The 14,917-nt window shown below is 36.1% G+C and overlaps 1 protein-coding gene across 7 annotated transcripts in view; it reads left to right on the top strand.

Annotated features, from left to right (window-relative positions):
* The window catches only part of LOC150102799 (cyclic AMP-responsive element-binding protein 3-like protein 1), a 384,285-nt gene that overhangs the window by 212,201 nt on the left and 157,167 nt on the right, over positions 1-14,917 (top strand). For all 7 annotated transcript variants that reach the window (XM_090399326.1, XM_090399325.1, XM_090399327.1 and 4 more), the window contains one exon: positions 12,704-13,036. In XM_090399326.1, the coding sequence (XP_090255452.1) occupies positions 12,704-13,036 (333 nt within the window). The remainder of the gene's footprint in view (positions 1-12,703; positions 13,037-14,917) is intronic.

The following is a 14,917-nucleotide window of genomic DNA, read 5'->3' as shown; positions in this document are numbered from 1 at the left end:
AACAGACATTTGTTGTCTAACATTATCTAATCCTCGGATTACTTTATCTAGACTAGTTAAAATAGGTTGACTTTGTTTTTCAACTTCATGTTTGATCATCTCATTAATTTTATTTGTAGTGAGGTTTTGATTTTCTTGAGATCTCAAGGTAATAGTCGACAATTGCTTTAAAACTTCATCAAGACTATCCATTATTGGCTGATTTAATTTTTTCACTTCCTGGTGAATCAAGGTTTTTACTTCTGTCATTAGTTTCTTGTCCAATTGCTCCTTACTGTCAGTTAGGCAGTTAATATTAATTCAGTTTTCTCCAATATCCCTAGCTTTTCCTTTTTCAACTTTACTTCTCTTTTCTACTTCTGATTGGTTGAAGGAAGAATTAGTCTTATTCACAACATTAACAAGACTTACATTGGTTGAGGGATAAAGGTCTCCCGATATTTGTTCTCTTTCCTTGACAGTTTTGAGACACTCTTCTAAGGTGGAAATTTTCTTCTTATAGGCTGTTTCTCGCAGTTCTTGCCTAAGACCTTGTCGGAATTGTTGGAATACAGCCCAATCCAAGTGAGGTTTATCTTCACTAGTAACATTCAAACTGTTGGCCAATGTTAATAAACGATTGTGAAAATCAGTAACAGTCTCTTTATCCTTTTGAATAATTTTCTGTAATTTCCATAAATTAGGACCTACACTTCTAAGTTTACAAAATTGGGATAACAAAGTTTCCTTAAATTTGGAATACTCAAAAGTTTCCCGAAGTATTGGAGAAGAATGTAAGAATGTTTTTGCTTTACCTATTAATTTACTTCTAATCAAAACTAGCAATTGAAAATCAGTCCAACTTGCTATTTCTCTGAGTTTTTCAACATAGGTAAAGAAAAATAGTACATCATCCGATTCTTCACCTGAAAATTGGGGAAAAACCTGTTGCGGGTTTACCGTACGAAAGAATTCACTATCATTCATTTCAGAGCTTGATGTAACAGCCATAGTGATTAATAAATTACTAATTCAATTAATATAATCTTTCTACTTTAAAATAAACTTTTATTTTTGCCTGACTCCAGATTATAACCAGTTCACTGTGATTTATTTAATTTACTTTCTAAAATTTCAGGGAGCATTTTTATGATTGTTGTCACCAAAACTAAATTCAATTTCTTAACTTATAGTTGTTAAATTTTATTCCTATCGATTAAATCACATCCTGTCAACTGCGCCATTTGTCGTGACGTTCTATTTTCATGTTATGTTCTAAATCCGCCATCTTGGTTCAAGTCACTCTTATCAATATAATAACTAATTACAAATTGATCACCGATCCAAAAGTAGGGAAATTTATAATTATACTGCGCCACCCTATTTTTTAGATTAGCCTATATAAAATAGTAGGATCAATTCTTAATTAAGTTAGCAGTCTCCTCATTTATTTAGGCCGAATTATTTACTATTCCACTTGGGGTTCCTGCAAGATTCGAATATTTATGAACGGTGCAATAAAAAGGAATTCAGGCAAACACAATATTCAGATTAACAAAATAAAACATTTAATATATGATATATATATAACAAATACAAGAATTCTGCTTTAAAATGAAACAATACAATCAACTTAATACATCTTGCTAAGTCACTCATGCCAATTCAATGTTCTAAACTTTCACATACAATTCACAATTTTAAAATCACAAGCTTTCTTAACTCAAGTTAATAAAACGAAACTTCTCATTTAATCAGTCTCCACATATCTATCAGCTGTACTTAATGTTTAAATTCACAGGAAGCACTAATCAAGGTAGACAATATTCCAAGCAATCTTATTTCGGACTTTGAACTTCGAAGATATGTTAATGTTAGAACAAACAAACAAGTATGACTACTCTTACCAGATACAATCTTCAATACATCAATTAATTGTGAGCACACTTATGAATTAACTTATTTATGTTAGCGGAACACATTAATAAAAATTCTCCAACGATTTAACTGAACTACTGTTAATCGCGCTTCACTACTCTAAAAAAAAAAAGCACATCAATAAGGCATTGATAATTCTCCTTGTTTACTTTTCTCAAACTAGTTAACTTCAATATAATTCTTCTCAGGGCAACATAGAATTAAGACGTAATCCTAGACTAACTGGTGCTAATCAGAATTTTTCATTGAATGTCCAGTTCTTTATTTATCCGGTTACGGCATTAATTTTCCTTTACAACACAGCTGACTTCACTTGCAGCTAAGTATATGGTTCACTATGTTTGGCTCACTTCTGAACACTATTCTCATGAATTTCTGCCCTAGAGAACTTATAATTTTCTTCCACTTCCTTTGCTTGTATCCTACCTTCCTTTCCGCACTGCAAAAACTTCCTCTCTTCTCTCTAATTAAAAATCTTCTATATTTTTCTTCTCCTTTTAGTCCGAAGGTCACGCTCTCTTCAACTCGTGCTTGTTTATTTCATGCATCTCCATGACAACAAATGAACGCAAACATTTCACTAATGTAATACAACGCTCTACTCTTACATAAGTGATTACATAACGTTAAATTTTCACAAATAAGAATAAACAGAATATTTGAGCTACTTAATCAGCTCTTTCATTATGTATACAATTATTTATAATAACACTTTTCGTTACTTTACATATATATTTCAGTTATCATAAATTTCTACACATGTTATTATTTAATAAATTAATAGTAGGTTAAGTTTAGAATAAATATTTAAATAGTAATCCTTAATTAAGGAACAATAAATAATCCTTATACAAATTATGATTAATACATAATAAGCAATGTTAAATGTGAATGAAAAAAATAAATTACACAACGTAGTTTCATTCACAATTTAACAGTATCATTCTAGAAATATTTTAACTGGTAAATACCAGATAAAATATTTTTAGAATCGTATATCTCCACAGAAGCTTACACAATGAAGTATGTATTATCTTCTTGACCTCCATGGATTTACAAGACTCATCATGGGGAGGTCAGCATTAATCAACACTAACTATTGTACCACTCCTTAAACTCATCCACTGTTTGCACTTTTTCCATCCTCTTAGGCAGTACATTCCATGCTCCTACCATTCTCCATGCAAAAAAACTTACTTCTTACCATTTTACTCACAGCGTTTACGACTTCCTAACTTCTTCCCCTTATTCCTATAATGTAAAAAATCCTCCCAGTATTAATCTGATAATAACTCTTCAACAGCTTAACATCACAATCATATTTCCCTTTGTCTTCTCTCCATCAAACTGCAGTTTACATGCCCTCAGTCTGTCCTCATAGCCAACATTGTACAGTTCTGAAATAATTTTTGTTATCCATCTCTATATCCTTTACAAAGTTATTTCATCCCCCTTCAAATCCTAGTGGCCAGATCTGAACACAGAAATCCAGATGTGGTCTCAATAGTAAAGGGAGAAGATAGTTTTGGAATTTTGGTCCTAGTATCAGATCTGACTGATTCCTTTCCATTAGTCAGTGAGTGACTATGTAGTCTTCATTGGAGGATGAATAGACATGCAGAAGTATCGAGGAGAAGGAAGTTTTGTAGAATTATAAGATGACTGTAATATTAGAAACCTGGAACAGTTTCATGGATGAACTAGAAGGAAGCAACATTTGTAGTGCCTGGAAGTTAAATTTATCAGCATTAATGGTAAATTGCATACCAGTTATATGGACTCCCAAAAATACATAAACAAAATGTGCCATTGCATCCCATAGTGGATGGCATTGATTCCCCCACATATAAATCAGCCAAACATTTAGCCAAAACGCTCACACACTACATTGGCAACACACCATCACACATAAAAAACTCAGCCCACTTTAAAGCCAGTATAGAAAACCTTACACTCCAACACACTGACATAATGGTCAGTTTTGACGTCTCCTCCCTATTCACTAATGTCCCACTCAAAGAAACCCTTGAGCTCATCCAAGCCAAGTTTCCTCCCGATATCTCAGCCCTATTTCAGTTCACAATGAACTCAGGCTATTTCGTTTGGCAAGGAAAGTTCTACAAACAGATAGAGGGGACAGCCATGGGTTCACCACTTTCCCCACCCTTGGCCAATTTCTTTATGGAGACATTTGAAGAGAAAGCCTTAAACTCCGCCCCACAAAAACCCACTATTTGGCTTCGTTATGTGGATGATGTGTTTGCTATTTGGCCACATGGCTCAGACACACTCCACTCCTTCCTAACACACTTAAACAACCAACATCCCAGAATCCAGTTCACCTTAGAAAAAGAGGAAAACAACACCCTCCCCTTCCTAGACACTTCAATCACCTGCCAGCTTGATGGATCTTTGGTTTTCTCTGTTTACAGAAAACCCACCCACACTGGCAGATACATTCACCAGCAATCCCACCACCCCCCCCTCACAACAATATGGGGTGATAAAAACACTATATAACAGGGCAAAATTAATCTGCTCAGATGACAAGGCCCTGACTATTGAACTAAACCACATCCTCAACACTTTCTTAGCCAATGGCTATAACCCCAAGAAAATCCAAAAAATACTAAAACCTATTAACCACAACCCCCTCTCCCCTCCACAATAAAGACTACACCAAGTCTATCACTATCCCCTACATCCAGGGCACCTCTGAAAAAATAACTAATATCCTCAAAAAATATGACCTTACTTCCTGTTACAGACCATATAAAAAGTTGGCATCCCTTATCCGCTCTACCAAAGACCAACCACTTCCCCTAGACCTACCTGGTGTATACCAGGTCCCTTGCAGCTGCAAATTGCCCTACTTTGGCCAAACAGGCAGAACAACAAATATCAGGATTTCAGAACACCAAGACTACATCCGATTTCACCAGTACAGCTGCTCTGGGTTGGCAGACCATGCCTTAGATACCCACCATAAAATTCGTTGGAAGAAAACAAAAATAATCCATCGCAGCAAGTTTAAATACGAAAGATTGTTCAAAGAATCTTCAGCAGCTCTAAAAAACGTTCCTAACCTCAACAAATTTGGGTGCATGAAACTGCCCCAAATTTGGGAGACTTTCATTATGAGAACTTCAGCCCAACGGCCAAGACTACCAAATTAGCCCGCAAGAGGGCACCATTAGGACTTTAGGAACAGAATTAGTTTATTACTTTCTTCCTCATTTGCTTTGTTAGTTCCTTAGTGCACATACCATATCTTTATGTTCCCGAAGATGGCAATGTGACGTTGCCGAAATATAGAAGTGATTCATTAAAGTATCTTTAATTAATATACTTCATATGCGTTGTGAATTCCGTAAATTAATTACCAGTTATGTCTAACCAACGTATAAGTCTTACTACTAGAATAATTTGGTGTAAAGTGAATAACTAATGAAATCAAACCTTAACTGTAAATGAAAAAACTTACAGAAAAATTATAAAAGTGGAGTGCAGTTGCATGAAGAATAAGACTCAAGCCAGGAAAGCAACTAGTATAGTAAGGAAGACAAATGGAATACAAGAAGAGACTAGCAGAGCAATGCAAGGAAAATTCTAAAAAGTTCTTTCATTATGTGGCTAGTAGAAAGAGAAATGAAGTCGTTTGGATGAATGATCCTGTTAGATAAAAAAAAAGGTTTTATTGTTGGAGGAAATTGTTGGGTCGAAGGTTTAGAAATGCATGAGGGGGGGGGATATGTTTCATGTACTAAATGCTCTGGATATCAATAAGACAGTGGGATTAAATGGGATTTTTTCCACATTTTAATCGAATGTGCTAAGAAACTGACACTTCCCAGTTTCAACTGGGAATGTCAGTTGAAACTGGGAAGTTTCAACTGTTCAGTGAAAGTCTGAACACTTGAAACGGTTCTTTTTTTCAACTAGCTGTTCAGTGAAAGTCTAGCTGCTTGGAAAGTGACCAAGGAATAAATGAAGTTAAGATATTGCCAATGCATTATTATTACATAGGCTACTCTATGAAGTCTACAGACTCATCAGGGGAGGTCCTAAACATTTGCCAAGCACTAATTAACATTCACATACCATCTGTCATACTTTGCTTTGAATTTGTTCACTAATGAGACATTCACAAGAAATTTTATTAATATTATTATTATTATGTAATATTATTTGGTAATATTATTATTATTATTTGATAATATTATTATTATTATTACACCTCCAAGGAATCCAAAAACTCACTGAGGGAGGACACCTACTCTACAACTCTCTGGCTCCACCACGATTACCACCCATACTGCTTGCCACTTCCATCATCATCTACACCAATGCTATCTACTACTCCCCACCCCATCACCAGTATTTTTTTTGGTCTGTAAGTTGTGTTCTTCACCTACTCTACAACTCTCTAGTTCCACCACAATTACCAACCATACTGGCTGCCACTTCCATCATCATCATCATCTACACCAGTATTTCTTTTGTCTGGAAGTTGTATTCATTCTCAAGGCCGATTTGTCTGTATGCAGGATGAAAAACCTGAGTTTCTGGGAAATAAACCCTGCTACCTCTATATGAGATTGGTTAACTCACTTTCAACTGAAAAAGCCCATATAAAGATTCCTCTCGTCACGACGAGAATCGAATTCAGGCCTTTTCTAATTAAAGGGAAATGTACCATCATTCTTCCAATTGCACTATAGAGACACTTAAAGGCTTAGAAAAAGTTCCTCTAGTCGGTGACTAGAATCGAACTGACAACACTCTTTCTTCGGACAGTCTAACGCTGAGGATTGCAAACACCACCTTCACTGAGCTACACAGGCTCAATTCAATTATTCAACTCAGTTTGATTCAGCTACTCATTCACTGCTATTCAAGCAAAAAAATAATATTCCTTGCACACTTGCTAGCCACACTCTTCATCAGTTTCCAGAGATGACTCCCTAGTTCTCCTTCTAGATCTGTAATGAAAAATTTCCTCTATCAATCATATAAAAGCTAAGTAATTTGGATGTCTATCACATCACCCTTTTTTTCCACTTATTTCTGTAGCCCACAAATCTTCAGTCTGTCCTCATAGAATATTCAGTAGGCCTTCCACTCATCTTGATCACTCACCTCTGAATCTTCTCTGCCTCCTACTCATGCGCAAGAAATCTAGGCAACCAGATCTGTGCACAGTAATTCAAATAATAACTTCGTTATCATTGCTTGTTATGGTATTCTTCAATAACCAAGTAAGCTGTATTATTCACTTTTGCAGCATACCCTCAGCCAACATGAAAAATTCCTAGCTTCATTTTCCTGGAGTACATATTCATCAATGTATTACATAACTAGCAATCTTTTCATCTCAAAATACATAGCATTACATTTTGTCACATTTTTATAGAAACTTTCATGGCTTACACATTTTTTTTTTTTTTTAAATCAAGTACCTTGCTCTTGTCATCTTTTTTATTTTGGACAGACTGGCCATTCTGCTTTGATTAGATCCAAGAATATCAAGACCGTGCTGCATATTTGGAATCTGAGTAGTCTGGCTTTTGTTTTGTGCTGTTGAGACTAGTCACAGTGTTCTTTGGAACAAGAGATTCTTTCATTCCAGTAGGTTCAGATTTCTCGAAAAGCTGCAGAATTATCTGAACCTTAATCGCTCTGATTGTATGTCAATCTCTAAGTTTTGGGAAGTGATTAATATTTTTATTATATATATATTTTTATATTATATATTTATTTTTGAGTATATTTGGAATATTTATCAGTATATTTGAATATATTTATTTATTTTTATATATTTATTTTTGATATATTTTTTATTATATATATTTTTGAGTTCAGAAGTGTTAAAGATGAGATTAAGTGAATGGAAGAGATGAATGCAAGGAGAATCAGAGTAGGAGTGAGAGAAAGTTATGGGAATGATAGAAGAGGAGAGAATAGAAACAATAGAAGAGAGGGAATGAGAGAGAATTATGAAAATGATAGAAGAGGAGAGAATAGAAACAGTAGGAGTGAGGGAATGAGAAGAATGCAAGGGAGTGCTGGAAACAGGGATAGAGAGAGAGAGAGAGAGAGATGCCAAGATGGCAGGTAAGTAGGGGAACACAGAGAGAAAGCATTAGAGGAGAGAGAGAGAGAGAGAGTGAGGGATGCAGGTGAGCAATCAAGGAACAGAGTGGTAAGAGGTGCGATGTATGGAGACTTGATGCTCCATGGTGTGCAAGACAGGATGCCAGAGGAGGGCTTGCCTGGAGGAACGATAGAAAGTGTGGCTGTGGCAGTTAAGGGGGGTGAAAGGATGGATGATATGATTGTGATGATGGGCATGAATGACTCAAAAGACAGTGTAAATCGGGTGGCGAGAGATCTGAGATTCATGCTTGAGGTTGTACAGAAGAAAACTCAGAGAGGTAAGATAGTATGTGTTGTCCAGGTAAAATAAACATAATGATGAGCTGAGTAGAAGAGCATTAATAATGAATAGCATGATAGCCAGAATGTGTTTGAAGAGAGGCTTGGAATATGTGGATGCTTGATGGGCATTTTGAGGACAGAAAGGAACTGTATACAAGCAACCTCATGCATTCCAATGAGGAAGGATGGAGGCATCTGGAGAGATTGCTGTTCTGTGAACGAGTCAGTATGTCAATGCAGGGAAACTAGAATTATCAAGGTGGATGGTAGCAGGGGTGGCCTTTTGTGGGATAGATGCTTGGGAGAAGGGGAATGCATCAGGTAACGCCGAGTCCATGGAGTAAGGAGGGGATACAGGAGAGACCAGTAACATTTTTATGCTTTATGGTAATACCAGAAGTATCCGGAATAAAGGAGATGAATTGGTGGCGCTGATAACATCAACCTGTCTGAAGATTATTGGGATCTCTGAGACGTGGTTGACGGAAGATGATATAATAACAGGAATAGAAGTAGCAGAGTGCAGCATTTTTGAAAGGATATAAAGGGAAAATGCAGTGGTGGAGTACTGCTTTTGATAAGTGATGACTTATGTCCTCTCGAAGTGTCACTGCCTTCCAAAGCAAACTCTCGAAGTTTGCTTTGGAAGGCAGTGACACTAATAGTTTTATGAAGACATATGGTATGAGCTAGAGGTGGGAAGACAAGATATTTAGTGGGGTGTTTGCAAGCCAAGGAGCACAGAGGGTGTGGAGCAGGAGATGTTTAGACAGTTGAGCTTGACAAGTACAAGAATAATGATTGTTATGGGAGATTTTAACTACAGTAGTATAAATTGGGAAGATGAAAATGTATGTAGTAATAAGAGAATGGAATTCCTATAATTCTTGAGGGACAAATGTCTTAGGCAACATGTAATATAAGGAACACGAGGTTCAAGATTTTTGGATTTGATCATAGCATCAGAAGAGCTGATTATAACTGAGATAGCATCTCTTCTCACCAGTTGAAGAGAGTGACCGTGTGGTTTTGACTTGGAAGATGAATAGACATGCAAGTGTATGAAAGAGAAGGGAACATATGTGGAATTATGAAGTGAGTGATTATAATAGTCTTAGATATCAACTTGGGGCAGTTAAATGGGAGGGGGAGGGGAATGGGAAGGCCAGGATGTCATTAGTGCTTGAGAAATTGTGAAGGAATATTTGTTAGCAGCAATAGTGAGCTGTATTCCATGAGTGAAGAAGAGGACACAATTTGGTTTAAAGTGGATTACAAACAATATCAAACAGGAACTGCAGGTGAAAAAGCGGTTATGGAAGAGATGTAAGGAGAGAGGTGGAGAGCAGATGCATGAAGAATATAAGACTCAGATTATGATGAATATAAGACTAAGAATATCAGGCCAGGAGAGAGTAACTAATATGGTAAGGAAGGCAAAACTGGAATGTGAGAAGGGATTGGCACTAAGATCCAAAGAAAATCCTAGGAAATGTTTGAGCTATGTGGCCAGTAGGAGGAGAAATGATTGTGGAAGAATGATGTTGTGGGATAAAAATGGGAATAGAGTGACTGATGCAGAGGACATAGTGCAGTTGTACAATAACACTTTATTGGAGTATTTCGTCCTGGAGAAGTAAGTTTTAATACTAGAGGGAAAGGACAGGTTCGACATTTAGAGGTGCAAGAGGAGAGGAGAGTGTGTTTCAAATATTGAGTACTCTGGATGTCAATAAAGCTGTGGGACTGGATGGAATTTCACTACAGATTTTGAGAGAATTTGCTAAAGAACTGACAGCTCCATTGACCTAGCTTTTCAATGAAAGTCTTGCTATGGGAAGGGTATCTTGCTATGGCAAGATAGTACTATTGCATAAGGGTAGTAGCATACTGGAAGTGTCAAATTATAGACCAGTTTGTGTTTCATCAGTAGTTATTAAGATCTTGGAGAAATTAGTGAGTGACCATATATAGCATTGGATAGATGAGGATAATGTTATCTGTGAGAGTCGACATGGATTTGTTAAGGGGCACTTTTGCTTTAGTAATATGATTGCCTTTTATAATAACGTGACGAGCAGTTGATGAGGGAAAGGCATATTCTGCCATTTTTTTTTTGAATTTTGCAAAAGCATTTGACAGGGTGCCACATGATAAGCTGATATTTAAGTTTCAGCACATGGGTTTAATTGTCAGGTTAGTCAACTGGATTCAGAATTGACTATCTGATAGGTATCAGAGAGTTGTGTATCACAGGGCAATATCAATGAGACAGAAGGTTACAAGTGGGGTTCCACAGGGCTGAGTACTGGGACCTGTATCGTTTGACCTTTGTATCAATGAGATTGTCAGTGGATTGCAGGGGGATATTCAGTTGTTTCCAGATGATGTGAAGCTAGGAAGAGTATAGTGCAAATGTGGCAGCCCTGCTAGAAATTTTGAATAAACTGGACAGATTTGCAAATGAATGGAGGTTTCAGTTTAATGCAGTAAAATCTTGAAATTTGGGGTACATCAATGGGAGGCAGCATACTCTGCTGAAGGAGCTGTACTGGAGGAAGTAGGGGAGACAAGAGATCTAGGGGTGATCATTGATAGAAACCTGAAATTTAGGAAACATATTGCAAAGGTGGTGAAGGTAACCCAGAGGATTGCTGCAATAATGAGAAGGACGCTGACCTGCAGAGATAAAAGAGTTATTGTTCCATTGTATGAGATCCTGATCTGATCAGACTGCACTTAGACTATTGTTCTCAAATTTGGTCCCCCGGGTTTGAAGGGGATAAATTAATGGTGGAAAGGGTGCAGAGGTAGATAACAAAGATGATATCAGGACTGTACAATGTTAGTTATGAAGACAAGCTGAGGGAATGTGGACTGCAGAGTTTGGTAGATAGAAGAAGGAGAGGTGATATGATCGAGACTTTTAAACTGTTGAGAGGTAGTTACAGGGTTGACACTGGGGAGTTCTTTCACTTGGTGGAACAGGGAGAAGGAGCAAGGACAAGGGGCCCTCCCTGGAAGTTACAAAAGGAAGCTTTGAGCAAGAGGGTGAGGAGTGGTTTCTTTGCATGGAGGGTGACGAATGCATTTCCTGATAGAGTGGTGAGAGTACGAACAATCAGTGAGTTCAAGGAGTGGTATAATAGACTCTGTGTTTTCTAGGAAGGGCCTCCCACAATGAGTCTTTGATTCCATGGAGGCTCGAATCATAATAATAATAAAATTATATATTATTATTATATAATTGTTATGATCAATATTAATTTATTAACTGTTTCTCTACCCAGTTTTGTATCATCAGCAAACAATACTTTTTCTTTGCCCATTTCTTGTATCAATAAACAGATTGAATAGCAGTAGCTCAAATACAGAACCTCCAAATTAGAGATCTTAAACAAAATTGGATAGAAGAGGGTAATATATATTTAGGTCATTATGGATTTAACTTAACAAGATAAGTACATTAGGAAAGCACATATTGCCCCCTTTTTTTTGCAGACATTTAATGCAATATCATATAAGCTTTATATTTCAGTTGGAACATATGGATTTTTATATTAGGTTAGTGAATTGGATTGGAAATTGACTGCCTAATAGTTGTGTAAGTATGCAAATTGGATTCCCACAGGGATTAGGACTTAGTATTAGGACTTTTGCTGTGTATCATTTGTTCTTGATATTGTCACTAGATTATTGGGAGATACAGTTGTGAAGCATGGATTGGTTATTAGTAATAGTACTAATGTTTTTGCTCTTATGGGGGAGTTGAATAAGCTGAGAAGGTGTGCAGAGGAATGGGTATGATGGGCATACCAAGTTTAATACAGCCAGAATTAAAACTAAATTTAGGATCTGCATATGGGAGCTGCTACTCTAATGAAGCTATGCTGGGAAAAGTGGAGCAAGCAAGAATCTTGAAATGATATAGTAGACAACCTAGAGACTCTACATTGAGGTTGCCAAATATCCAGGATATTTAGCCATGATCAGGCCACATCTGCATTACTGTACTTGATCTGTTCACCATTATTTTTGAAGACAAACTAAATGATTGTGTGGAACATTTCCAAATAATATTCCTTTTCAAACAAATGGAAAATACATATCCCTTTCATGATATTTACTAGTAACAGAATGATTTAATTATAATGTAAATATGCTGATTTAAGACAAAACATGTCAATTTCTTGATGTGGAGTATTCAAAATCTTGTAGACCATTCTATATAACTATAAATTAGAGCTCTTTATTGTAATCAAAACATGTAATTTCACACTTCAGTTTTAATTTTTAACTGAATTTGTTTGCATTGTATGTCACTAATGAATTTATTTTCTTTTTTTAGAAATGGAGACTGAATGCTTTTCAACTGTATCGATAACAACAGCCCCAGGACAGTCCGATTTTACAGATGTATTGATCAAACAAGAACCCCCATCACCACCACCATTACAACCTCCATCACCTAAGCCATCTGTGTCACCAGAAAAATCTCCATCCCTTCTTAATACCTCATCACTCTCATTAACAGCCACATCATCATTGCACCCACATAGTCTTCTTAAACAGCCAACCATTGTTCTGGCCACTCGTCCAACATCAACATCACCATCATCCCAGAGGACTCAAGAACAGCTGGTGTTTCCCAAAGTCAACTTCAAATTAGAACAGTTATCAAGTAAATATTCCATATATTTCATCATCCTTGATGTATTAGAGCCAGTAACCTGTTATGCCCAAGTTCCCAGACATTTTTATAAGCATAATTTTGGTAATGATAGGGCATTTAATCTTATTACTGTAGTCTGCTGTATCTACTTCATTTGAGGTTTTGTGGTATAATTCACAAAATCAAAGCAGTATCAATAACAGATTTATTTGGTTTCTAATATTGGGTGCTGATTTTTTAACCAGCATCTTCAGAGCACAAATAGATTGGCACTGTACACTATCAGTTATTATCGAGCTCTACAATTTAAAATTGTGTTGTCATAAGAACTAAAATTCCAATTTGGCATCCCATCCTTTACTAATGGGTAAAAAATTTTTTGTATTAAGCTAGTTTTAAAATGGTTTCCCAGATTTTTGGTAAATTAATACAGCCATACTTAAAGATTTGGGAAGTGCTAGTTTCTGCTGCTGACTCCAGAAATTGTCCCAGTGGCTTGAATTGACTTCTGCATTGCACTTTGGTTTCCTTCTATCTAATCATGCATGAAAGAAGTATCTAAAGCACTATCTGTCAGCTGTAACTTGCCATAACAATGGTGCAAATATATCTGTTATCTGATCTTCCTTCACAGGTACAAGGCTCTTCATCATACACTACAGGATGGGATAAAGGATGGAGTGTGTCCTTAGGTGAATGGAGAATTGTTGCTAATTTGATATATGTTGTGGAGCATGTATTAATATTTATTTCAAGATGTCTGATGATATAGAATAGTGATATTTTTTTTTTTTTGGTGTGGTCTTGTATATTGGGTATGCAGGGGGGAGGGATCATGTAGTATTTTATAGGATTTACAGGTTTGCATTGTTTTCAACTTAGCACTATAACTTAAGAAAGCTGTGTATGTCATCACACCTAGGCAACCATAATTTAAAAAAAAAAGTGCCCCTAACTTGGAGATATGCAGTCTGCACCCTATAAAAGCCAACCACATTCATTTGGATGTAGCAAACATCCTGGCCAAGTCCAAGCCCAAACTGCCAAAAGCAATACTCTAGAAAAAGAAATAAGACTTCAAAAATATAATGAAAGCCAATAGAGATATTGTCACTGTTGTAATAAACAGAATAAAAAAAATGCATTATCTTCTTGGTTGTCATACCATTTTTTGATTAAGAGAATTAGATCTTGAGGTATTGCTTTCATAACATTCTGCCGTATTTATGTCAGAATGTTATGAGAGTTCAGCACAGTTAATTAGTATTACTACCAAGCCTTCATGGAGTCTAAAGATTCATTGCAGGAGGTCATATACTCATAGAAAACTATCATACCTTGCCTTGAATACAGTGGAGCACTCATCAGCCACTTTAGAAATGCATTCCACTCATTCATAACCTGCTGTGCAAAAAATCTCCTTTTCACTTTCATTTCAGATTTTCCCTTTAACATTCATATCCTGTATTTACCTTGCTTTTCATTATCTCAAGTTTTTCTTAGAAAAACTTGAGATAATGATTTTCAAGTTTTTCAACAAATTCTCTCATTTCCATTTTATAACCACATTATGCAAGAGTTGTTATAAGTTGGTGAGACTGTTTTTGGAGTCAGAAGCAGTGAAACACCGTCCCATACCTCAATAAATATTGACTGTATTGATTTACCAAAAATCTGGGAGATAGTCATTTAGAGATTTGCTCCACTTTAATACATAATTTTTTATCCCACAGCAGAATGTGCTAAATTAAGACATCATTTCTTATATCTGTTACAGTTTTTAAATTGTTGTTATATAGAATTTATTCAATAACTCCAATATATTTCATCCAACATTACATTAATATTGTCAGGGAGTCAGACCATTAACTACATTCAAAAGATGAATCA

Source organism: Typopeltis vanoorti, chromosome 10 (assembly GCF_054136105.1).
Source record: "Typopeltis vanoorti isolate ZY-2024b chromosome 10, IOZ_Tvanoo_1.0, whole genome shotgun sequence".
Taxonomy (NCBI): domain Eukaryota; kingdom Metazoa; phylum Arthropoda; class Arachnida; order Uropygi; family Thelyphonidae; genus Typopeltis; species Typopeltis vanoorti.
The sequence above is the reverse complement of the archived record's forward strand: the minus strand, read 5'-3'. Positions and strand labels throughout refer to the sequence as shown.